We start from the raw sequence: 26,800 nt of genomic DNA on the forward strand, positions 1-26,800 counted from the left end.
ACGCAGTATACGCAACCATACAAAATGAGAAAGGAAGCGAGAAGAGTGTAATGTCTCACTTTTCTCCAATACCTGAAGGCAAGCAAGCTACTGCTTTCCTTTTAACCGACATTGCTTATCCCCACCACTTTTCGTCACACAAAAAGGTTGGATCATAACTTCAAAGCCCTTGCATAAAAAGTTTCACTTAAAAAATCTTTCATTCAGCATTTTATGATGAAAGTATTGATATTTCAACCCGCAAAACTTTAAATGTACCTAATTTCTGACAAACAAGAGCTTTATAGCTGGCAGGACTTTTACAATTTAAAAAACCCATGATAACGGTCCTGATCTCAAAGGTAATTCAACACTTGTTAAAACTTAATTATGTATCAATCATGGCATAATTATTTAAAAATCATTTTCTCAATAAAAATAAAACATTTTACGAACCTGAAGCAGGGTGATAGCATGCATTTTATTCTTCAGGTGATAAAGAAAGAGTAGCATGTAAAGGAAATAACTAGGCAACCTAAAAATTAATAAACCATAATTAGAGCATAATAAAAAGTACCAACACACTACTTGAACCGAACTTAGAACACTTCAATTTTCTATTTATGATGGAACACACAGCGTCTGACATGCTTGTTGAATAAAAAAAACCAAAATTACCAAAATAACCAACAATTCATTAAATTTTTAATAAAATAGTACATTTTAAATTGGCTCGATCAACAAAAAAAATTGATAAAAACTGTGCCGTGTGTCAAGCAAGTGTTGCACTTCATATCCACCTCAAACGCTTTGGCAAATTCATGTGGTTACATTAATTTCATAATCAAATTGACATTTTTTACAAATTTCAACTAATAAATATTTGGCAGAAAATCTTAACAAATCGTCTTTCTTTAATTCTAAATGTTATTAAAATATACTGCCAGCAAGCATTGAAAGTTCTATAATTTATAAGCATTTTATTTCCTCTGCATCTCCTTTCAAAAAACAAAAATTTGACACTGTAAATACTTACGTTGCATAAAGAGAAGATGTAACTTGGAGTTTTATAGCTTGAAGGAATATTAAAAACGATACATCAGTCAATTTTTGTCAATGATCAGGAAAAATAAAAACCCTAACATTAAAACATAAGTTAAAATGGGTTTTAATATCAAGTCACATTTATTTTTAAAAAAAATTTCTGCAACATACAGCATTTATAATACAAATCACAAGTTAATACATCCTCACGTACATCACAAGTGTATGTTTTGTTTACTTCCACTCGTCGCCAAGCACGAAATTGATCGCGCCAAACCGAATACAGAGATCTATCGTTAAAAAAATTTAATTTACACAATTTAAACTTTTGCCTTGTCTTAAAGTGTTGTTTTTCAATAACGTTGTGATTGGAATAATCGATTTAACAGGAAAACTAACTATAAAAGACCCAAATAAAGTGTCAGAAGGGAATTTTAGCACACCGGAACACATGTTCTTGATATAATTACGCGATAGTTAAAGAAATAGGAATGGACTCACTCAAGTAAAGCTACACACGTATAATTTGAACATTGTAGAACAGTAATATGAGCATTAAAATCTTGGACTCACCTTTAATTTTCCAGATTCTGGGTTTTTCCACAGCACTGTCATACGCTCCATGTTAATCCTACGGGAGAAGAAGAAACACTGCCTCAGGCGGTCTTCGACCAATAGGAAAATGATACCGCGTTGTCGCAACTCTGAAAACTACGTTTTCAGACTCTATTTCCAACCATTGCGCTGAATCCGGCAAGGCAACACAAGAAAGATTTTTAGCACAAAGAAAGGCAAAGGGAATCAACTCCTATTATGCACGACCCAAAAAGGCCTCCTAAAAGGCCTCCGTAAACTCTCTTCTCATTTACATCGGAGAGGAGATACCTAGAGTCCATTTCTCTCATTTTCTTTTCATGTTTCACGCATTTCATGGCGAAAGCGACGGCAGCGAATTTAAAATAAGTACAGGTTCCGGCTATTGTAATTGCGATTGAAAGCAGAAATGATATTGTTCGTTAACTCTAATTTTTTCGTATAAAATGCAACCAACTAATTCGGCTTCAGATGAAAAACCAAGCTTGTTTGCTAGTTTTATTAGTCGAATACATGAAGACTGGTTAACTGAAAAAAGATGCAAACTGGAAATCAAGGTGAGTTTTCTTACTTTTTAAAAATGAAAAAAAATTAATAATTGAATTCGTAATTTTCAAATGCTCAGTTATTGGTGAGTGCACATTTACAAAATTAATTCTTCAGTTGAAGTTACGAAGAACTAAGATGAAATCTTTTGGGAAATAAATAATAAACTAAGTAACTGTTATTGATGTTCTTGTGCCTCAGTAGCGCAGTTGGCAGCGCGGCAGTCGCATAATCCATTATTAGAGAGAGCAATCTGATGTTCTTGAGAAATAGGATTATTATCGAATCTGATTCAAATATGAATAAATTGGACAACGTGGAAGGGACAAAGAGTTAATGTTTGCAATCACCTTTAATTCCAAAACATATTTGTTGAGAATTCAGGAAAATCAGTTTCTTATGGGTAAACAAGAAAATTAAAGGTTATTTTTTACAGCTTTTGTTTGAAACATCATTAAGTATTTCCATCTCTAAGTATAAGATGATCATTTGTTTAATAATTTCAATCCTGCATTAAGCTTAAATTTTGCATTTTTGTTCTCAATGTTTGTAAAAGCTGTTGTCTCAAATTTTTAAAATTCATTCAATTAAACTTTATATTTTCTTATTTGTTACTGGGATCTTCTGGAACCAGGTATTAAAAGACGACAATACATAAACTATGCAAATATTATGATTTAACCAAGAACACAAAGAAATCACCCTTGTTGGATAAAAAGTAGGGTGCTTTAAAGTGCTTCATTTTGATTTCCATTTTGGAGTGGAAACTCTGCTTTTTGGTTTCCCCTCATTTTCAACTTAAAGAATGCAATAAACTAATAAGGCCCTAGTGACATTATAAAACGTGTGCATCAATATCCCATCACTATTTTCCCTTTTCCGCTGCTAGATTCATTCAAATGGACAGGGTTCACAAGGTTTTTACAGTAAAAACAAAGGTTTTTCCGTGGTTTTTACTGTCCTGTCTAAAGTTGAAAACTGTCCAAAAGTTTCCAAAACTATATTTTTAGAGAACCTATTTTGTGAGAAGCTATCAAAAACAGAACAGAATGTGTCAAAGTTATGTTTTAAATTTATTCAATGGTGAACACTCAAGTACTAATGTAACTTACAGCCGATTCTAATCCAATTACATGGTGAAAGTTGAATTATTCATTAAAAATTTCCATTTGTATGCATGAGATTTTTCAACATTTAGACGTGTGATCAAATGAAAGTGTTCAAAATATAGTGCAGTAATTTACTTAAATGCAATAAATGACAATTTTTTTAAATGAAGGAAAAAAATGTATATGTTTGATAGTATTTTAATACTTTATAAAGACTTTCTTCTCTTGACTAGGGTGCCATTTCATGATCTTAAACTAAATTACCACGAAAATACCTTAGGAAAATGCCAATTTGTTTCTATGAATTGTCAAGTTACTATAGTTTTTGTTTATTGTAGTTACAGAAATGTATTATATTAAAAATAAGAATTAAAAAAATAAATGGCACAAGTTTTAAAATATTCATGTATATATTTAGTCTTCAATTTATTCTTCTTTAATCTGTGTTTTAAAAAATAATTTCCGTCAAAATATCATGTAAAACTTATATGCAAAAACAAATAAAAAATAAGGCTTTGTTTTGCACTCAAATATTACACATTCAATAACATTCCTTTGAGTTATAAATGGAACTGAAATTAGTTGTCTTGGTAGTGTTGTGAATTTCCTTTCATAACTCTACTTTTTAATAGAGTTAAACTATACTAAGGAAGTTTTTATGTAACAGTTATTGAAAATTTTGCTTAAATAGGTATAATGTAATGCTTAAATGAACATTTTGGAGAAAACTATTATCAAGTACTCATTAATTAAAACTTATTAATGTTTCACAAATATTGCAGTAAATACGAACTGATTAGGTTACACTCAAGGTTGGGTTTTGGACTGTCCAAAACTGGTTTAGGACAGGACAGGTGATTTTTACCATTCAAAAGTGTCAGAAACTGTCTGAAACTATGCTGAAGCCCAAGAGATGTAATCTAATCAATTTGTATTTAACTCTAATAGTTGTAAAGCATAAATATAGATATTAATGAGTATTTGGTAATATTTTTGTAAAAAATGGTCATTTGAAAAACATTTTTCTTTAAAAAATTGCCAATAACTATTACATAAAAACTTCCTTATGTAACAATTGGTAGAGTTATGAAAGGAAATTCACAACACTACCGAGACAACTGATTTCAGTTCCACTTATAACTCAAAGGAATGTTATTAAATGTACAGTATTTAAGTGAAAAAAAAAAAAAAAAGGCTTAATCTTTTAAATGATTTTTGCAAATAAGTTTTACACAATGTTTTAACAAAAATTATTTTTTTAATTATAGATTAAAGAACAAGAAATTGATGATTAAACACTTATATTTTAAAACTTATGTTTTTCTTTTTTTAGTTTATTTTTAATATAATACATTCTGTAACTAAACTAAAAAAAATTGTAATTTATTGCATTTAAGTCAATTATTGCACTGTGTTTTGAACACTTTCTTTTGCACACATGCATAAATGTCAAAAAATTTGGTCAATAATAATAATAATAATAAAAAAAAACTCTTGCATACAAATTGAAATTTTTAATGAAGGATTTAATTTCTATGTAACTAATTAAAATCAGTTGCATAAATTATTTACATATATATTTATAATTGAATGTTCACGTTGAATAAATATATTAAATCGTAAAAAAAAGGACACAATTTGTTCTGTTTTTGATATTTTCTCACAAAATATAGTTTCTCAAAAAATAGTTTTAGACCCTTTCAGGCTCAGGAGTTTTGAACAGGGTGGTAAAAACCTTGCCAACCCTGCTCTCATTTGCAAACATGCATAAACATAGAAAAATTTGGTTAAAATTATCAAAAAATAAAAAATAAAATAAACTCATGCAAATTGAAACTTTAATCAAGAATTCAACTTCTATGTAACTAAATTAAAATCAGCTGCATAAATGAGTTGAATTTTCTCATTGAATAAATGTTCAATATAAAACATTACTTTGACACATTTTATTCTGTTTTTAATGTTTTCTCACAAAATACAATTTTTTCTGGATGGTAAAAACTAGGATTTTTACCGTAGTGTCCCAAACTTTGCCAACCTTGGTTACACTCCTTTGACTTTAGCATACTTTTGGACAGTTTAAGATACTTTTGGAGAGTTTTCATAGTAAAAACCACCTGCCTTGTCCTAAACCAGTTTCGGACAGTCCAAAACCCAACCTTGCAATTGGAATCATCTTAATTTGGCAGATTGCCCATTCGATATATTTGGTGTTCAGACTGTATCAAATTAAAGGGAGAAAAAAAACTTTTGAAAGTCTGGTTTGATTCTAAAAGCCTATTTTGTAATCTGAATTGTTGCTTTAAGTGTTTTTTTTTAATGATTCAAAAAAGAAAACCACTTTTTTATTTGATCTCATTAACCAACCTTTAGGAACTTTATTAATTTACTAAAAAAATCTTAATTCCATAAAGTTATGGTTTATTTTCTGCTTTTTTAGTCAAAGGACATTTTCTCAGATGACTTTGATACTACATTTTCAAATGAGATTCGGGCTCTAATGTAAGTTATTCTTTTGTCACTGTTTATTTTTGTTCATTATGTAACTATTATTTCTTATTATGATGTCAATCCATAAATAGTCATTTTCTACATCAGGGTTCCCACTACAGTCGCATTTCTCTCAAAATGATAAAAAAGTAACTAAAATACGAAAATAAAGCAAGTCATTTTCGAATTTTTCTCAAGTAAAAAACTAAGTGAATGCCTAATGATGCACGATCTGAAGCTAGCATGGGGATGCTTAATCTTATTAAAAGTCTTAGCTAGCATGTTAAAATTACTGTTAGGTTCAACAACACATAGTCTTGATGAGCATTATGTCCCCCCCCCCACTGCATGTATTTGGGGAGGGGGGAGTATACTTTTAAAAGTAAAACTTGTGTTTTCTTAATAATAAATGCATTCCTAATTTTGTTATTTCACATTAAAAATAAATATAGGTACTGCACATTCATTTCTTTAAAGATGTCACGGTTGAACTTTGAATTTAGCTTTTAACTGCTGAAAAGATGAAACAAATCGAGGCATTTAGAATTATATGTGAACCTTCCACGTTTTAGCGTTTTACTAAAGCTCTAATTTCAAATTTAGCTTTTCTGCTAAAGGTCTTTTGAACTCAGCCCCAACCCTTTTCTACTTATCTACCACCTGGTAGGACAAAGACATACCAGAGCTAAAAAAACATTCACATTTAAAAGGTCATAAACCTCCATCGACGAGAAGTAGATGTCATCTCTGCATAGTCTGACACGGTCTAGGAGGTGCTCTGGAAAGACTTGATATTTAAGGCATTTTGGGCAAATAGGGAAGGTCTTGGTGCCATCTGAAAACTAAAGGCACTTAATGTGACCTCTAGCCAGTCGTGAAAGGCAAGCATGAAGTACAAACATGTGTGAAATTCAGGTATGCATAACTACAGTTACCGCCACTTATAAAATCACTGGGTTGTAAAATTAGCCACTTTCTAAAAGCAAATCTGGGAGAGCAGAATCACTACAATATCAAAACATGTTAAAGTCATCCTTTAATACAATCATTATCGCCGCCGTTTTATAAAACAATTTTGTAACGGCTTGCCTTTAGTAGAAAATGGGTACGCCTGGTTCACTGTATATTTACAAATAATGATGATGATCTTCTACTTAATTGTTAAGAAAAGTGGCTATTTGTTTCCCATGTTATGAACTCCACATTATGATAAACTCAGTAATTTACTCATCCATGTTGTGATAATTTGCTCGTAAATGTCCAGTAGTTCGAGTTATAAGAGCCTTGATTGAAAAACTTTGTATTCAGTATCGCATTGTTTTACTAGCAAAAATGTTTATAAAATCACGATGTTAACTCATTACCCATGGACAAATTTTTTAGTTCCTTTCACAGAAGTTAGAAACATCCAAGGTTTCTTCTAAATGTAATTGACAAAAGGAGACAAAGTAATAAGGATCAACTGTTTATCTACACCATGGATTGATTTCCAGCCAAAGCATTAAAAACAGATGCTATGTCGATGCTCACAGTATATGGAGGCACGTCTTTTTTTCTTTAAAAAAAATGATTTAAACCAAACACAATTTAAGCATGCACTAAAGATTAAAATGATAAAGACAAATAAGTGCAAAAATTACTAAAACAATCACAATTTAAACATATACTAAAATACTAAAATATTCAAGAAAAATAAATGTCAAAAGTTTTTTTTTTTTTTTTTAAACATAGTCCTGGAACCTGAGGGGTCTTCTTATTATGCGTTTTTCTCGTTTGGGGGTTGAGACATTATCAGGTAGAGTCTCAGTTGGATTTTCAGATGAATCCTCCCTTACTATTTGGGTGGATGGTGATTTTAATTTTTCCTTATCTACATCCAACTCCATGTTTTCTTTACTCTCATCTGGTCTAAGGTGAATTCTATTTCTTTTAAGTTCACTTCCTGCCGCTGTTTTCACTAAGTAAGATCTGGGTGTATTTATCTTTTCTATAACTGTCCCTGGGGCCCAATCTCGGTGCCCTAGCTGTACGAAAACTGGTTGATTTTTCTTTAGAGTTGACAGTTTTACAGCTGATCTGTCATAATATTCTTTCTGTTTATTTTGCTGCTTTTTTAAAATCTTTATTGTTTCATCTGTTGGGAACTTTGGTGTGAGAAGAGATGTTTTCTGTGGCATTACAGTTCTAAGTCTTCGTCCCATAAGCATTTCTGACGGTGATAACAAACTGGATTTTGGAGTGCTGTTGTATTCCAGTACTGCTAGGTTGGGATCTCCTTTGCTTCTAATAACTTTTAGTAAAATTGATTTCATCGTTCCAATAGCTTTCTCTACCATTCCATTTGATTTTGGATACTTAGGTGTCGATGTTACAGGCTCTATGTCATACGACTTAGTAAAATTTTGGAAAAGTTTACTATCGAACGGTGGACCATTATCAGAATGCAACCTGCGTGGTATACCATGTGTCCTAAAAATTTGTTTCAGTGCATTGATAACTGGCTCTGCTGTTTTCTTTGTCAATTTCTTAATTTCTATGAATTTGGAATGGTAATCAACACATAAAAGATAGTCTGTTTTTGTAGATACATGAAATCAATAGCTACCTCCTCCCATGGCAGTGTTGGTATACTGTATGGTAGTCAAGTTTCTTTTACATTAGCACGTTGATGTTGTTGACAAATTGTGCATGCATTAATGAATTTTTTTATATCTTCACAAAAATTTGGCCAATATACGTTTTTTGAAGCTTTGTTTATGCAAGATGTTATCCCTTGATGGGCTGAATGTAGGTTCTGCAAAATTTCAGCTTTCATCTTTGTGGGAATTACTAATCTATTTCCCAGAAATATTAAATCGTTGTAACAGTGAAGTTCTGCTTTCTTGTCCCAATAGCTTCTAGTTTTCTCAGGTATCTGTTTAAAACTTTGCGGCCAACCTTCTTCAATGTATTTTTTTATTAAAATTAGCTCCGGATCATCTCTAGTAGCAATCTTTAGAACTTCGGTCTTCTCATCAGTAGCTGATAGGACTGTATGAACAACTGCTGCTCCTGCCTCTAAAAAACTAGTATCTTCACTACCTTTCAACGGTGTCCTAGACAATGCATCTGCGATATATAATTTTTTACCTGGTACATGTTTTAGTTCGAAATCATATTTAAATAATTCTAAAACCATACGCTGTAGTCTTGGGGACAACTTATCTATAGGCTTTTTCAATAGGTCTATTAGAGGCTTATGATCAGTTTCAACCAAAAATTTAGTTCCAAAGATAAAATAATGAAACTTTTTACAACCAATTAAAATTGCCAACAGTTCTTTCTCTATTTGACTGTAACGTTGTTGTGTCTCTGTCAATGAGGATGACGCGTATGCAATTGGGTGACCCTCTTGTATCAAAACAGCACCCAGTCCAAATTGACTTGCATCTACAGACACTGTGGAGAGTTTATCTTTGTTGTAGAAAGACAAAACAGGAGAGTTTGTAACACATTTTTTTAAGTCTTCAAAGGCCCTTTGTTCATTTGAACTCCATACAAATTCTACATTCTTTCCAAGTAACTTCCTTAATATACCTGTTCTGTCGGATAAATTTGGTATAAATTTTCCTAGAAATGTAATGATACCTAAAAATCTTTGAAGTTCTGCTTTATTCTTTGGCGTGCCGTATTCTACTATAGCTTTAATTTTGTTTTCATTTATAGACTGTCCATTCTTCGATAAATCAAAACCCAAATATTTAACAGAATCCATTCCAATTTTACTCTTCTCTTTAGATAATTTCAAACCATGCTCTCGAGCTCTATCTAGAACAGCTTTTAACTTGGCATCATGTTCTTTTTGAGTTTTCCCAAACACAAGTATATCATCAATGTATATTAAAATACCATTTATATCAATAAATATATTTTCTATAGTTTTCTGGTACACCTCAGGTGAACCGCTTAATCCATACGGTAATCTACAAAACTTATAGCGTCCAAAAGGTGTGGCAATGGTACACAATTTAGAACTTTTTTCTGTTAGAGGAATTTGTAAAAATGCACTTGAGGCATCCAAGACACTGAAAAATTTAGCTCCCTCCAATTCCGAAAAAAGACTTTGCTGGGTTGGTATTGGGTAATGCTCTCTTTTAATATACTTATTTAAGCCTCTGGGATCCATACAAATTCTTATTTCTTTGTTTGGTTTCTGTACTACAACAATAGGGTTAACCCAGTCTGTTGGTTCAGTAACTTTTTCAAGTACCCCTTTTGACACCATGTTATCAATCTCTGCCTTAACTTTTCCCTTTAAAGACGCTGGTATAACTCTAGGTGCAGAAATTTTTGGAACTGCATTTTTGTCTAATTTTATGTCATACGTATACAAAAGTTTACCCAAACTGCCAGTGAAAACATCATTGTACATTTTGAACAAATCAACATTTTCAACAACGGAAATTATTTGATTTCTTTTAATAAATCCTAACTTTTCAGAAGAACTCAAGCCAATTAAAATACTCGAATTTTGCTTAACAACATAAAATTCCAAGACTTCAGCTTTATCGCCATATTTACACAAAAATTCACAAGTTCCTATGACATTTAAAGAATGTCCTGTATACGATCTCAAAATTTTACTAGTCTTCTTAATATTTTCAGTTCTTTTAATTACTTTAAAGTATGATAGTGGAAGAATATTGACCTCCGCACCCGTGTCAATTTTACAAGATACCTTAGTGGTGTTAATATGTATTTTTTCTTTCCACTCGGAATTGATTCCGTCAACAACCGATGCTACACTAATTTCATTACTATCGGTTTCATATTCATCAGAGTCATCTGTATTATCCACTAAATTTATCTTTTTATTCTTGCAAACAGTAGCGAAATGGTTTTCTTTACCGCATTTGTAGCACCGCTTTCCGAAAGCGAAGCATTTCCCGTAGCGATGATAAGAATCACATTTTGAACATTTCTTTTTTACTTCCGCCTTTCTTTCACTCTCGGAATGATCCACGATGTTTTTCTTTTTCGATGACGCACGCTTGTTAATAGCTAAAGAAGCGCTTGAATTCTTTTTCTCTTTTACTGCAAGGACCGAAGACGCATGACTCATTAGTTGAATTTGCTTGGTGCTCGATTCTTTAGCACGGCAATATTTCACGGCCTGCTCTAAATTTAGATCCGATTCTATCAAAAGTTTTTCTTTGACCGCCACATCATTTATGCCAATAATTAAAAGATCTCGAATTAAATTTTCTTCCTGCGTTTCGAAATCGCAATCTTTAGCCAAAACCTTTAAATTCGTCACGAAAGAATCAACACTTTCGTTTTCCCCCTGAACGCAATTGAAAAATTTGTATCTGGCTATAACTGTATTTTTCTTCGGTGCGAAATAATTATCAAAACTGTTTAGTACAGTGTCGTATTTCTCAGAGTCCGCGGAGCTTAATCCAAAGCTATTAAAAATATCTAAACAGTCTTCGCCCATACATGTTAGCAACAATGCTACTTTTAATTTATCCGCCTTATTTGTTTTTTCTGTTGCCTCTAGATCAGAGGTCTCAATTGAAGTTCATAATCAGGGGTTCATGAGTAGTAGCTGGGCCCCAAGGAAAATTTCGGCGCAATACATTTTTCCTGCCTAAAAATTGCAAACATTCCACCTAAATAGTTGCCAAATTTTTTTTTTTAATTTGAAAACGCGCCATACTCTTGTATTAAGCTCAAAAAAAAAAAAAAAAAAAATCTTTCAGCGGTTTTATAATCTTGGTTAAAAAGAAATTTTCTCATTTTTTTTTTTTTTTGATAGACAAAAAAAAGAGATATCCTTCCTTCTTTATTGCGAGGCGCCATGCAGAAACGTTGTATTAAGCTGTGGCGGGGATCACGATGACCTTAAAAAGGCGCCATCGCGTGGAGTCAATCAAACAATATACATAATATACATATGTCGAAAAAAATAAAGAATTCTAAAACAATGCATCACACGGGTTATTATTTCTAATCTGGTTGAAATATAACTCGGGAATTTCCGTCGAATTCAGTCATCGAATAGCAGACATGACAGCAAAAGGCTCCAAACTTAAAATTCATTACTGGATTTTACCCATCTGTTCGTTTTCAAAAATATATAACATCAGCATGCTCATAGTTCTGGGGAAATAGTTGTTAACAGATGTATTTAGAGATACTTTAGAGATGCTTGAAAACAAGTGATTTTGTTTGCAATTGGTTTTGCTACGTGAACTTGCTACTCTGTTTGTGAAGTTATAATCGTGTTGGTAATTTTTATGATTTAATAACTTTCTACTGTTATGGATCGATGGTTGAAAACTGGTAGTTTGGTTGAGCGACAAATGGACAAGCAGTCAATCGATCAACCCTCAACATCAGCAGTAACTTTCGAATCAACACAGGATATTGAAATAGATAGCTGCAATGAACTGCCGCCTCCCCCGACTAAACAGAAAAGTGAACTAGGGGAGAAAAAAGCGAAAATATGACAGTGACTATTTACAAATGGGCTTTTATTTTATTGGAGAAGAGTCTGAACCTAGACCGCTTTGTCTTCTCTGCAACGAAGTTCTAGCGAACAGCAGTTTGAAACCGTCACTTCTGAGAAGATACCTCGAAACAAAGCATCCGACACACAAGGACAAACCTATCGAATATTTTAAAAGAAAATTGGAATATAATAAAAAGTGTAGCGTCTCTACGTTCCTGTTAGAATCCAACGAAGATAGTAAAATGGCCCTTGAAGCTTCATATCGAGTCAGTTATAGAAGTGCAAGATCTGGACAGCCACATACAATTGCAGAAAATTTAATTGGACCGTGTGCTAAAGATATTGCTAAGTGTATGCTGGGAGAAAAGTCAGCAAAAAAAATTGACCTGGTTCCGCTATCAAACAACACAGTATCACGCAGAATTACTGATTTGGCAAGTATGGAGAAAGAACAGAGAACAATTTGCATTTATGAATGATGTGGCAAATGTATTATAATTATGTTAGGTATATTTTTTAATGATAAATGAAGAAGATAATATTCAAACTTTGAAAACCAATAATTATATAATTAACTATTTATTGTTACTAATAAAATGGATTGGTCTTTTAGTAGGGTAAAATACGTAAAAATCATCAGAAAATTGTATATTGTAGGAAAGTAGGAAGAGATCAACGAGAAATGAATGACCCATTAATAAAATTATAGACAAGTAATAGCAAGTTATTCTCAGAATTTATCCACATTGAATAGATGTAAAATTAAATTATAAAATTACGTACAAAACGTCTTATTTACTAGAGTGGAAATTTGTGCCTTCTGTTACTTCTTCACACAGAAGTTAGATGGCTTTCCCGTGGCAAAATTTTGACACGCTTATTTGAATTGAAGTCAGAAGTCCAAGCATTTTTTGTTGATCATCCATTTCACTTGTCCACTTGCATATTCGATCCTCTTTGGATGCAAAGGCTTGCATATTTAGCTGACACCTTTTCAAAATTAAATAAATTAAATCTATCCTTGCAAGGTGCAGTTGTTAATATTTTCGTTGTATATGATAAAATTGAAGCTATGGTAAAAAAAATTGAATTTCTGGATCCAATGCCTGGAAATGGGTGAGTTTTCTTGTTTCACTTCTCTTAGTAGTTTTTTATCAGAAAACTCAATGAAACTTGATGAAAGCGTTAAAAGAAATGTATGTGAACATCTGCAACATCTTGAACTAACTTTTGACGAGTATTTTCCTAATAGGCGTAACGTCCCTCTCTCAAACAACTGGATACGCAATCCTTTTGAAGGAAATCCATGCTTAGAGAACACCCTGACATTACCTGAAAAGGAAATGCTCATCGAGTTATCCTGTGATAATTCATTGAAAACTACCTTTAAAGAGCTCTCGTTAATTGACTTCTGGCTCAGTGTAAGAAATGACTATACCGTTTTGTCCAAAAAATTATTACCAAAATTATTACCCGAATTTTATTACCATTTTGTACAACATATCTGTGCGAGAAAGGATTTTCCTCCTATACTTATTTCAAAGATAAATACCGAAGCAGATTGAATGCAGAGCCTGATTTAAGACTCAAACTGTCAGACATTGAACCAAACTTTCAGTTTCTTTGTTCCGTCAAACAGCCACAAATATCGCATTAAGGATTTTTTCCCCAATTTAAAGTATGCTTAAAAAAATAGTTGGTTTATAAAACTTCTTGTTTATAATTTTTCTTGTAGATGTAGTTTTAACTTTTTATTAATGTTTGCACTTAATGATATTTTACAATTATATTTTTGTTTATTGCAATCAAATGCTGCAAAAAATGGAAAGCAAACATGCTGTTTTTTTATTGTTTCTTACATGTTACTAATTTCAACATCAGGGGGTTCGCGAACTTTTTTGCCTGTTCCAAGGGGTTCGCAAAGAGAAAAAGGTTGGGAACCGCTGCTCTAGATAAAAATTAAATCTCTGTTTGAACTTTTTCCAATTTTCTGGAACGTTACCTTCCAAGCATAATGCTGTAGGCGATTTGGCTTCCATCTCGAAATAAGAAAATTCTACTTACAGTTTTGCAAGGTCCAAATCAAGATTTGTTGAGCGCACTTAACAGGTTGTTATCAATTTCCACTTTGTTGTTCCGTGAGCTGCCACCATGTTATATAGTTAGAAAACATCCAGGGTTGGGTTCTTCAACGTGTGTGGAATGATAATACCAAAATAAGGAGGACAAAGTAATATGAACGTCTAACTGTTTTATTCACACTCCATGGACTGACTTTCCCAGCCAAAGCATTGGCAACCGCGCATGCGCTACAAGTCGATGCTCATTAGTATACAATATGTTACATTTTCCATTCTAAAAATTAACCAGGGCCCCCGTTAAAATGTTGGGAGGATCCTAAGTCAAACACTTTTTGTATCCCCCCCCCTCTTGTAGTCAAACCAAACAATTTTAGCCACCTGGGGCGCCTAAAAAGCAGGAGGACCTTCCTAGGCCATGCCTTATTCACTAATTAGGCCGTGCAATTACTGTTAGATGAACCTACAAGCGTTGACATATATAATTCTCAAGTTAATCAACCGACCATGTGTTTTACTTACCTTGGGAAGAGGAAATGAGCATAACCAGTTTTCATAATCAAATCACTCGATTTTTGCAGATCATTCGAGCACTCGATTATGAATTCCTAAGCAATGAACTTCTCAAGTACCACATCTCATGTTCTCGTTTATCACTTATCCGAGTTTTTGGCAATCGACTTCGCAATTCTCTATACGTCAACCGATCAAGGATGTTGTTTCTTGATCAATTTCAGAACTGAATGGACCTCTCAAATGGTTGACTTTTTAAGAAATTCAGTTGCAGGGGTGCCCATAGGGGGTCATGATGCAGACTGCGCTGTTGAAATTTATTAGTGGTGTTAGTCCTTATAACAAGAATCTTATTGGGGACACAGATCAATAGTTTTTTAAGGGGTGCTCAGTCATTCTTAAAATAATGGACACCATGTGATCTGAATGGTCTTATAATCAAATGATTGCTTCTTCAATTTTTAGTTGTATAGTTTTGTAGTAGAATATATGCTGTTAAGTGCTTGGTTATCAAGCAATTCTTTTGGATGATTTGGTAGTCAAATGATATCAGTGATGTTCTCGTCAATTTTTCGTAATCCACTAAGTACAATATGTGTATGTGATCATATACATAGTATGTTATAATATGAAAATTTATTACGCTTGAGGGTATACGCTGTATGTCTAAAAAATATTTGAGAGCATATGGCTTATATGGAGAACACCACTGAACGGTATATTTTTTCGTGAAAGGTGTTCAAGAATTATCATATCACATACCTAGTACAACACTGCCACATCTTCAAAATCTACTTTTTGAGAAAAATCAATTTAAATGTAATACGCCTTAGCTTAAATTCTTATAGTAACACACTGACATAATCTCAAAAATAGGGTTTTTTTTTTTCATTTGTAGTTGGTCTTGCATTTTAATGGAACTAATAAAAATCCGGGACGTCTGTATTACTCAAAATCAACAATTTTTGACTTGCCGCGGTGTTGTATTATAGGTGTGCAAATGGGTGGATTTACAAGAGACAATTGTTAAGGGTCCTAGTGCTATAATTCTTAGTAGCAAAGTTACAAGTTGGGGGGGGGGGGCTCGTTGTCTATCACAAAACTATGTAAAGCATTTATCATGTACATTGTTCCGTGGGGACTCCTAACAATTGCGACATGGCTAATCTGCCATTAGTAGTTCTTGAAGTAAAAATAGGAGGATGCTAACAGGTGACCACAATATCAGTCTTGTGCAAAAAATTTTCCCTATTTTCTCCTATGCATTTTTGGTTAATCTTGCTTGATCAGTTTCAGTTACATCTGTACTATTTGCTCGGTAACTCATTCGCAATAATGAGCGACATACATTTTTTACATACTCTGTTATCGTTTCAGCCATAGTATAAATTATACAAGCGCTATTAATATTCTTAAGCTACTGCATGCATTAGCATCGTTTTAACCCTTTTTTGCAGATTTTCCACGAATTCGCATATCCGCAGTTACCTTGCCACCCTATTCCGCGGATAATCAAGAGGGGGATCTTGACTCTTTTTAATACAATTGATCTCTGGGAAAGTGTCGCAGAGGGGTGCTCTATTGCTCACGAGGAGACTAAGCACCAGTCACCAAATATGATATATAATCGAATAATTGTTTTCAAGTGTTTTATTTGAATAGGGTTATAAGTAGTGTCTATCTCCCCCCCCCCCCCAAAGGCAATGAAACACATCCCTCATATGTTACAAAAGACCCCTAAAATCAGACCAAAAGCCTTCTCGAAATCAATTATTTGTTTTCAAATCTTTGGTTATTGAGTGATTGTCTTGGTGAATTTGAAAATTGAATAATCAGCTTTCAAGAAAAACTTATTAATGAATAATCATATTAGCAGGTTTATGGGGGCATAGTTTCTGTCCCAGCAAGGGTCCCCATATGCAAAATTGTAAGGGGGGGGGCTCAAATATTTTCCCCATGAGTTAGGAGGGTATTTTCTGCATGCAACCCGATTTTAGGACAGATTGGAGTCATTAAAATATTTCATTTTTAATAACTTATTCATTAATGGCTGGAGAATAAATGTTTTTTCATTTTTGCAAAGAAAAAAGTACCAAAAGCAAGGAAGTTCTAATTTCAAAGGGGGGGGGGCTCGAGCCCCACCCTTGCCCCCCTATATGGGCGCCCTTGTGTCCTAGTGACATCACTTTGGAAGGAAAGAAGTCTCGTATTTGGGTTAAGATCAGAAAATAAATCAATTAAAAATGTTTGGGGAATCTTCATTTAAAATAATAAAAGTAAGAGTTTCGATGCATGATCCTCATGGGGTGTCCCTACATTCATTATTAGATGACTTGAAATGAAAAAGAAATACAGTACAGTCTCAAAAATCCAAGTTAATTAGGGCTCATGTCACCTCCGATTACTGATAACTCGGATTATCCAGAAAATTCTTCAAGATTGAAAATTGACACTATTCGAAGGGACACATTTTACTTCCTTGTATAAAGAAAAAGTATATTTTCACGAACAATTTATTGCTCAAATTTCAACATAATTTTTCGCTTTAATTGCGTCTAAACAAATTATGACTTTATTTTTTCACGATATCACTGCATATTTATGTGCGCAGTTTTAAACAACCAAAACACGTATTTTGACTGCACTCGATACCATTTCAACAAGTTTCCTCTATCTATCAGAGTGTATACCTACGAGATGTATCTTGCATAACACAAAAACGGTTAGTTGTGAAAGGTTTAAATTTCGTTTTGGTGTCGAAGGTGGTGTGTGTTTTTTTTCGTCATGTGGCGTCGAGTTGTGCACCTACTTTTTACTGCAATCAGATTCTCCAAAAGGGATGTTAACATGTTCTTTGTCGAAAATTTCAATGTCAATTTTGAGTATCAAGGTATTATCTCCATACATATCTTGGAGTCGTAATACATATCTTTTAGTTAATAAATATTTCGTGCCTCTTTGGCAGTTGTTGAAACAACCTTCTCAATGTCTTTTCCTTATTTCCTGTTGGAAGTTAATTAGTTTTACAGAAGCAAAATTTCTACTTTCAGATTTTAATGAAAATATGTTTTAAGTAGAGACGTGCCGAGCACTCGGTAACTATTCGGTACTCGGCCAATTTACCGAGTACTCGGTACTCGGCAAAATTTTGATCAGATACTCGGCCAATACCGAGTAGTTGAAAAAATAGAATTTTGTCCAAGACAGATATTAAAATTTATAAAAAGTGCAAGCATATATAACATTCTGCAATCATTTACAAGTTGAATTTAAATTTTGAGAATAATGAAGTTTATGTCCCCAAAGTTAATAAAACTTATTTATTAAAAATTGTGTAAAAAAGGTAAGTATAGAAAATATGGAGTTTTTATATTAGAAATGGATTTTTGCAACAAACAAAAATTAGTTATAAGAAATAGAAAAATAGCTTTGCTTAAAGAGTAAAAGGAAATAAAACAACGTGTTTTGGCATTACAAGGAGTTTCTTTTTCAATGCACAAAATGTGAGCTCGTGGATTTAAAGGCATCCGACAAAAGTCTGATTTTTTTGTCGAATGTCTTTACATTCTTTAGCTCACATTTTATGCACTGAAAAGACATTCCTTGTAACGCAGAAACAGGTGTCTACAGTGTTCCTGCACATTTGTTTTATTTGCTTTAAAAAATTATTTATGTTTGGCGGTCTAGAACTATAATAAGATTGGTATAATTTGTTTTAATTCCAACTTGATTAATCATACCTTTTATTTATTTATTTTTAATTTTAAAAATATTTTTTTTTGTAAAATATTTGACATAAAACAAAATTTTTTAAATAATGCATAATTAAATTTTAGCAAGAATTTAGTTTTAAAAACTATTATGTGGACAAGGAGGCCAACACTACTAGTCTAATAGGTTCAAAATTCATCACATGTTTGTCGGTGGTTCTTCTTAAAACATAATTGGTACTTGGTAACTCAGCCGAATAGTGAAAGGCCGAGTACTCGGTACTCGGCCAAGTGCTACTCGGTATGTCTCTAGTTTTGAGCGACTAAAAAACTAAATTTAAAATGTAAATGTTGTACCTCGGATTAAACAGAACCTCGAACTTTCAAGTCAACTGTAATCTTATTTATTACTGATCTCTAAATTTTAAAAACTTCCTCCCCTGTCAGGGCTTCAGTTCAAACAAGGTGCCTGCTTGGTAAGGCATTTGACTCATTGACTGTAGAGCTGCAAAGGCAGTTAAAGAACGGTTAACCTTATTTCATTTTAAAATTCAAATAAAACCATTGCAGCAATGAAATTGACGGAAATTTGGAATCATCAATATTCTCAGACTACATTACCATAATTTTCATGATATTAAAATCAAATTGAGAACTTTAAATGGCTGTATTTCAATAAAACTAATGACTTCTATATACCTGAAGTTATAAGAAGCTAATCAGTTTGCATACAAGCATTCAAATTATAGATAAAACATTAGACAGTCAAAACAAGAGATAGAAGTTGTTAGCATATACGTATTTACATTTTGAATGGATTACTTTCGAATTAAGTAGAATTTTAAAAACCAGAGTTATCGAGTGTTATACACATTTACTCAAGTAAAGTACGAGGGAAAAAAATGTATGGTTGCTTTTTGTAAACAATTAAATCTATCGGCTTGAATGAGCAAAAAATATATCTTCAAACAAAGTAATTTAACTTCTTAATGAAGTTTTTTGCCAAAATAACAAATACCAAGATATTCTTATTATTACAATATGCTAGCTAAAAGTACGACTCATGTTTAGAATAGCAGAGCATTAAAATAACATAAATACCTTGGACAAGGGCAACTCTTACGAACTTATTTTCCGTGGCATTTGAAATTATGCTGAATTGAACAAAAAAGGTCAGCAATAGAGTATGTAGACTTTAAAAGTATACTAGCATACTCTTTTGCAGCTCATTTTGTTTGGACATACCAGACATTTAGAATTAGCAACTTGTCGAGAACTGTTTCCTGCTCTTGCTGTTTCCTTTAGAAATTGTCAACTGATAGCAGCATTTCTCATTTGAATTGAATCGTTTTTATCGTTCAATTTCAAACTCCGACACCTTAAAATTACAACGAGCAACTACACAACATCCGCTAACCGCCATTATTGACGCTCGCAAGTTTATTTGTGGCGGGATTCTCCCTCTCACAAAGTTTAGTTGTAATTTGCCGCGTCGCTCGCAGATTTGTTACAACTTGCATTGCACAAATCGCAGATGACGTAAAATACGAGCGAGCGACCTGTGATCGTTTCACTTGCATCCGGCCCTAAGTCTGTTATCATAATCTAAATCTGAAAGTCCTCTTACTAGTCTACCAACCCTTCATTGAACCCTTTCCAATACAGAAATATCTTTCCTGAGATAAAAAGACCAAAACTGAACAGCATACTCCAAATGAGGTCTTACTAAACTCCTATATAACGGCAGAAGAACCTTCTTCCATTTGTTTAAGACAGATCTATTGATAAACCCAAGCATCCTGTTGGCTTTGTTACCTGCAATGCTGCACTGTTGACTAAACTTGAAATCCTGATTTATTAAGATATCCAGATCAATAATGTTTTCTGCCTGACTAATGACCGAACCCTGTAAATAATAACTTGCACGCTTATTTCCATGACCTAAGTGTAGCGTTTGACATTTCCCTACATTAACTGCCATACCCCACTTAGTAATATGATCTAAATACTCTTGAAGCTGTTTTACTTGTTCCTCTTTCCCTACAATCCTCATAACTTTTACATCATCAGCAAAACAATTAATGTTTCCAGAAATTTTTTCATCAATGTCAATAAAAGTAATAAACTGAAGAGGCCCTAAAACTGATCCTTGAGGAACCCCGCTTAAAACATCACTCCATTTAGAATGATTTCCTCTCACAACTACTCTTTGTTTCCTTCCAGTCAGCCAATTCCCAACCCAAAGTAAGGTTTTTCCTCCTATTCCTATATTAACTAGTTTGCTGAGAAGAGCAACATGCGGTACCTTATCAAAAGCTTTTTGAAAATCAATATAAACAACATCCACACACTTTTTGTTATCTAAAGCCAAGGTAACCTTGTCATAGAAATGCAATAAATTAGTAACACACGATTTACCTTTCCTGAAACCATACTGCAAACTAGTCAACAGACTATTAGTCCTCTAAGAAATTCCTATCTTAATTTTGATCAAAGTTTCAAAAATCTTACAAACCACTGAAGTCAGACTTAGCGGTCTGTAATTCCCCGCTTTAACTTTAGACCCTTTCTTGAAGAGCGCCGTAATATTAGCCAGCTTTCAATCTTCTGGCATTGTCCCGGAGTTATAAGAAGCATTGAAAATGTTTAAAATAACATCCACTAATTCCTCTGCCCATTCAACTAAAATTTTTGGATAAATATTATCTGGTCCCGGAGCTTTAGTTGCTTTAATTTTTTCAAATGAAATAGAACCTCCTCCCTGGAAAATAAAAAATCCGCTAGCTATATAATAGCTTGTGTCTTGTTAGTGTCTACTGTTGAGATACAGTTATCGTTAAACACACTGGAAAAAAAGTTATTAAAGAACATTTGTAATATATCTATTGTTTTGAATTAAATTTCCATGCTCACCAACTGATGGCCCAATTTGACTATTTTGAGCTTTCCCAGAACTAGCGTAAGCGAAAAACCTTTTAGGATTTCTGTGAATGTTATCCGCTAGTCTTTGCTCCAATTCCTTTTTCTGAATCTGTACCAAATACTTAAAATTTTGTCTTTCCTTACAATACTGGAGCTTATCTGCACTCTGACCAGTTTCCTTAAATTGACGAACAGCCGCTTGCTTATAATTTAGAGCTTCTTTAATCTTCCTGGAGAACGACATGGGCCAATATTTAATACTAACTCTTTTTTCCTAAATGGACCATAATCCCCAGTCGCTTTTGAAACAGTTAAAATGTGAATAAAGTAATTCATTTCTTTTTTTTTTCTTTTTTCTTTCTCTCTCTTTTTTTTTGAGCATTGAGACATTGGCACCACTTACTTTTTAAAGTGTAGGTATGTCGGTTTACAAAATCAGGCACTTTATAAAATCAAGTGTCTTCAGAATGAATGATTTCTTCCAATTTTAAAGTAAATATTTGATCATAATGAAAAAATATATCTGAAAGAAGCTTAAATATATTTTGATCCTTAAACTAAACTATTTTTTAAATTTCTGTGATAAGAGTTTGTTTAAATAATGAAAAAAAAAAAAAAAAGATATAGTATGACAGTTGCTTGGTTGCATCAAACTAAAAAAAAAGAAAAGAAAATAGAGTGTTGTATGGAGTTTTTTTTTCAATAAATTTTATTTTATAAAAAGCAATTAACTTCAAAATTGCAACTGAAAATTGTTGCTGGAAAAAAAATAATTGAATTTGGCACAAAAACAATAAATGAAATCACATATTTCATTTATATTTTTCAACAAAACCACTCAAAATTAAGGACGACATATTTGTGCCATTACAAAATACTTTGTAAACTGTAGAAGAAAGTAAAAGTTCTTTTTCTTTAAATTGAAGACATGAATGAAACATAATTTTTTTTAGCCCCTCCCCCCCTTCTCTAAAACTACACATGTGGGTGCCTATATTCCACCTGTCAAAGAAATTCAAGAAACTCTGCTATAGAGAATATGAGTTACATGTTTTAAAAGTTAAAACCCAATAAAATCACAGCCAGTAATATCTACATGTCATCATATATGTTTGAAAAATACCTATAATTTTCTTACTTTTTAAAAGTTGTGGAAAAAAAGGTAAAAATTAATGCAAAGGAAATTTTTAATGCTTTGTTACAAATATTTTAATTTTGAAATAGGTATGAAGATAGATTTCAAGTTTTATGTTTGTTGAATCATGTTTTTTTTCTCTCTTAGGTATGCCTATGGTGATGTGAGAGATCCAAACTGGATTTCGGTTCTGACAATGACAAAACATTTGCGGAATTATATCAATACTCTTGTGAGTTATAGTCCCTCTCATTTTATGTTACTCTCAAACCGAGTGACATTCCCTCTCATTTTAAGTTGCTCTCCAACTGAATGATATTCCCTCCCATTACATTACTCTTGAACTTAATAAGTAAAAATTATTGATAATGGTTGTGATACGGATTTAAAGAGCAAAATTAAAGAAATTCATTTATCGCAGTAGCCTGTAGTAACAATTTCATTTATAGGCTTTTTTTTTTGAAATAGTGGCCACTTCTTTAGAGGCAAGGGGGTATCAGCACTAAAAGTAGCAGTAAAAATGCTGCTCCAAACATTGTCTTTAATTTACACAAGGTAATAAACATAAATACATTAATTAATGTAAGTAATATATCATTAATGAAATAGTTCGAAAAGCAGGGTTGGGTTTTGGATTGTCCGAAACTGGTTTAGGACAGGACAGGTGGTTTTTACCATCCAAAACTGTCCAAAAGTGTCCGAAACTGTCTTAAACTGTCCAAAACTATGCTAAAGTTAAAGGGGTGTAATCTAATCAAGTCATATTGACTGCTATATTTGTAATGCATAAATATAGACATAACCAAGGTTTAATTAATGAGTTTTTTATAATATTTTTTTCTAAAATGTTATTTTAAAAAGTATTATACTAAAAGAAATTGGCAATAACTACTACATAAAAACTTCCTTATGTAACAGTTGGCAGAGTTACGAGAGGAAATTCACAACACTACCAAGACAACTAATTTCAGTTCCATTTATAATTGAAAGGAATGTTATTAAATGTGCAAAATTTAGGTGAAAAAAAAAGCTTAATTTTTTAAATGATTTTTGAAAATAAATTTTACATGATGTTTTAACGAAAATAATTTTTTAAATCATAGATTAAAGAACAAGAAATTGATGATTATAAAACTAGTGTTGTTCTTTTTTTAGTTCATATTTTTTAATTCATTCTGAAATGACAAAAAATTGTAACTTATTGCATTTAAGTCAATTATTGAACTGTATTTTGAACACTTTCTTTTGCACACATGCATAAATGTCGAAAAATTTGGTTTATGGAAAAGAAAAAAAAAAACCTCCTGCATACAAATTGAAATTTTTAATGAAGAATTAAATTTCTACATAATTAGATTAAAATCAGCTGCATAAATAAACTACATATATATTTATACTTGAATGTTCACACTGAATAAATATATTCAATAGTCAAAAAAATAATTTTGACACATTTTGTTCTGTTTTTGATACTTTCTCACAAAATATAGTTTCTCAAGAAATATTTTTCGACACTTTTGGACACAAGGGCTTTGAGCAGGATGATAAAAAACTTTCTAACCCTGCTTTCATTTGCACACATGCACAAACATAGGGAAATTTGGTTGCTATTATCAAAAAAAAAAAAAAAAACTAATGCAAAGAAATTGAAATTTTGATCAAGAATTCAACTTCTATGTAACTAAATTAAGATCAGCTGCATAAATAAGTTGAATGTTCTCCATTGAATAAATTTTCAATATAAAAAAATACTTCCATACATTTTATTCTGTTTTTGATGCTTTCTCACAGAATGCAATTTTTCTAAAAATATAGTTTTGGACACTTTCAGACGGTTTTGGGCACAAGGGTTTTGGACAGGACGGTAAAAACCAGGGTTTTTACCCTGGTTTTTACCGTAGTGTCTAAAACCTTGCCAACCCTGTCGAAAAGGCTACTTCTTGATTTTGATTTTTATCAACTACTTAATGCCATTTGTACACTTTGAAGGTCATTATTATTTTTTTTTCAGGCTATGATTGGGTGGTGACTAACCAATAACTATTTTTAATCGCCATTTTTTCCATTTAATCGCCTTGCGACCCATAGCAACCGCTAATTTTGCCCTTTATAATATCCTATGCCTCTAATTTTCCCTCTTACTATAAATAAACATCTTCTGATATTAGAAGCAATGTCGGCAAGGTTTTGGACACTATGGTAAAAACCACAGTAAAAATCTGGTTTTTACTGTCCCGTCCAAAACTATATTTTTAGAGAAATTATATTTTGTGAGAAAACATCAAAAATATAATAAAATGTATCAAAGTAAGGTTTTGTATTAAACATTTATTCAATGTGAATATTCAACTTATTTATGCACCTGATTTTAATCTAGTTACATAGAAGTTGAATTCTTGATTAAAATTTCACCTTGCATGAGTTTATTTTATTTTTTGATAATAGTAACCTAATTTCCCTATGTTTATGCATGTGTGCAAGGTTGGCAAGGTTATTACTGTCTTGTTCAAAACCCTTGTGTCCAAAACTGTAGGAAAGTGGCCAAAACTATTTTTTGAGAAACTATATTTGGTGAGAAAATATCAAAAATAGAACAAAATATGTCAAAATTTTTTTTTCTTATTATTTAATGCTATTATTCAATGTGAACATTCAAGTATGAATTTTTGTAACTTATTTATGCAGCTGATTTTAATCTAGTTACATAAAAATTAAATTCTTCATTAAAAATTTCAATTTGCGTGGTTTTTTTTTCCACAAACCAAAATTTTCAACATTTATGCATGTGATGTGTGAAAAGAAAGTGCTCAAAATATAGTGCAATAATTGATTTAAATGCAATAAATTACAATTTTTCGTAGTTACAAAATGTATATTATATTAAAAATATAAACTAAAAAAAGAATAGCATAAAGTGTTTAATCATCAATTTCTGGTTCTTTAATCTATGATTTAAAAAATAATTTTTGTGCACATTTAATAACATTCCTTTGAAATAGAAATGGAACTGAAATTAGTTGTCTTAGTAGTGTTGTGAATTTCCTTTCATAACTCTATCAACTGTTACACAAGGAAGTTTTCATATAAGAGATTTATTGGCAATTTTAAAAAAAAAATATTTTTTAAATTAACATTTTGGAGAAACATGTTATCAAATATTCATTAATTAAACGTCATTAATAACTATATTTAAGAATTACGAACAAGGAAGTTTTTATATAAGAGATTTATTGGCAATTTTTAAAAAAAATATTTTTTAAATTAACATTTTGGAGAAACATGTTATCAAATATTCATTAATTAAACGTCATTAATAACTATATTTAAGAATTACAAACATTGCAGTAAATACAAATTGATTAGATTACACCACCTTAGCTTTATCATACTTTTGGACAGTTTCGGACCTTTTTGGACAGTTTTAGATGGTAAAAACCACTTGTCCTGTCCTAAACCAGTTTCGGACAGTCCTAAACCCAACCCTGATTAGAAGGATTGTTCTTATCATATTTCTAAATTAATTTTTGAAGCTTTAACAAGCAATGAAACTACGTTATTACTCATGTTCGTTGCATACAGGCTCTTGTACACTCCTTTTTGTTTTTGAGAGTTTGTGAGAAGTTTTGGATCTGTTAATGTTCGAAAATGAGTGTGCTGTGTGTTAGGGGCGCCAACTTGCAAAAATTATTTAGGGGTCCCGGTAGGGGGAGGGAGTCTAGGGAGCATTAAATTTTCTCTGGTGAAAGGGGGCCGGAGGAACCCCCCAGAAAATATTCCTGTTTCATGTCCCTTCTCTTAAGGGACTTTTTTACTGTTATATAGTAGACCCTTGTTTTACACGGGGGTTATGTTCGACGGAAATACCGGGTAAATTAAGACTTAATAGTAGTGTTAAAATAGGGTTAGATTTTATAGCTTAAAAAAGTCCTTCATTCTAGTGATAACAAATTACATAATAAGTTTAATATGAACTTATTTTGCACAATATTCTTATGCCCAGTATGCATAAAGAACACATAAATTAATTTAGTGTTTATAAAGAAGCTGGCTTAATAGTTTTTCGGCAGTCATTAAGAAATTTTCTCTTTAGTTCTTTGTCGAACATTAGAGTAAAATGCTTTTGAAGCATGCTTACTAGGGCGTGATAAGATGTTCAAAACCATCAATGAGTTAATAACCACTGACAT

The 26,800-nt window shown here is 32.2% G+C and overlaps 1 protein-coding gene across 5 annotated transcripts in view; it reads left to right on the plus strand.

Moving 5' to 3' along the window:
• Positions 1 to 1,962: 1,962 nt before the first annotated feature.
• Positions 1,963 to 26,800, plus strand: part of LOC129220500 (transcription initiation protein SPT3 homolog) — a 91,054-nt gene continuing 66,216 nt past the window's right edge. For 4 of the 5 annotated variants that reach the window (XM_054854922.1, XM_054854923.1, XM_054854926.1 and 1 more), the window contains exons 1-3: positions 1,963 to 2,174; positions 5,713 to 5,774; positions 22,761 to 22,845. In XM_054854922.1, coding sequence (XP_054710897.1) covers positions 2,064 to 2,174; positions 5,713 to 5,774; positions 22,761 to 22,845 — 258 coding nt within the window. In that variant the 5' untranslated portion in view covers positions 1,963 to 2,063. The remainder of the gene's footprint in view (positions 2,175 to 5,712; positions 5,775 to 22,760; positions 22,846 to 26,800) is intronic. The other variant, XM_054854924.1, reaches the window with a different exon arrangement.

Source organism: Uloborus diversus, chromosome 4, assembly GCF_026930045.1.
Source record: "Uloborus diversus isolate 005 chromosome 4, Udiv.v.3.1, whole genome shotgun sequence".
Classification (NCBI taxonomy): domain Eukaryota; kingdom Metazoa; phylum Arthropoda; class Arachnida; order Araneae; family Uloboridae; genus Uloborus; species Uloborus diversus.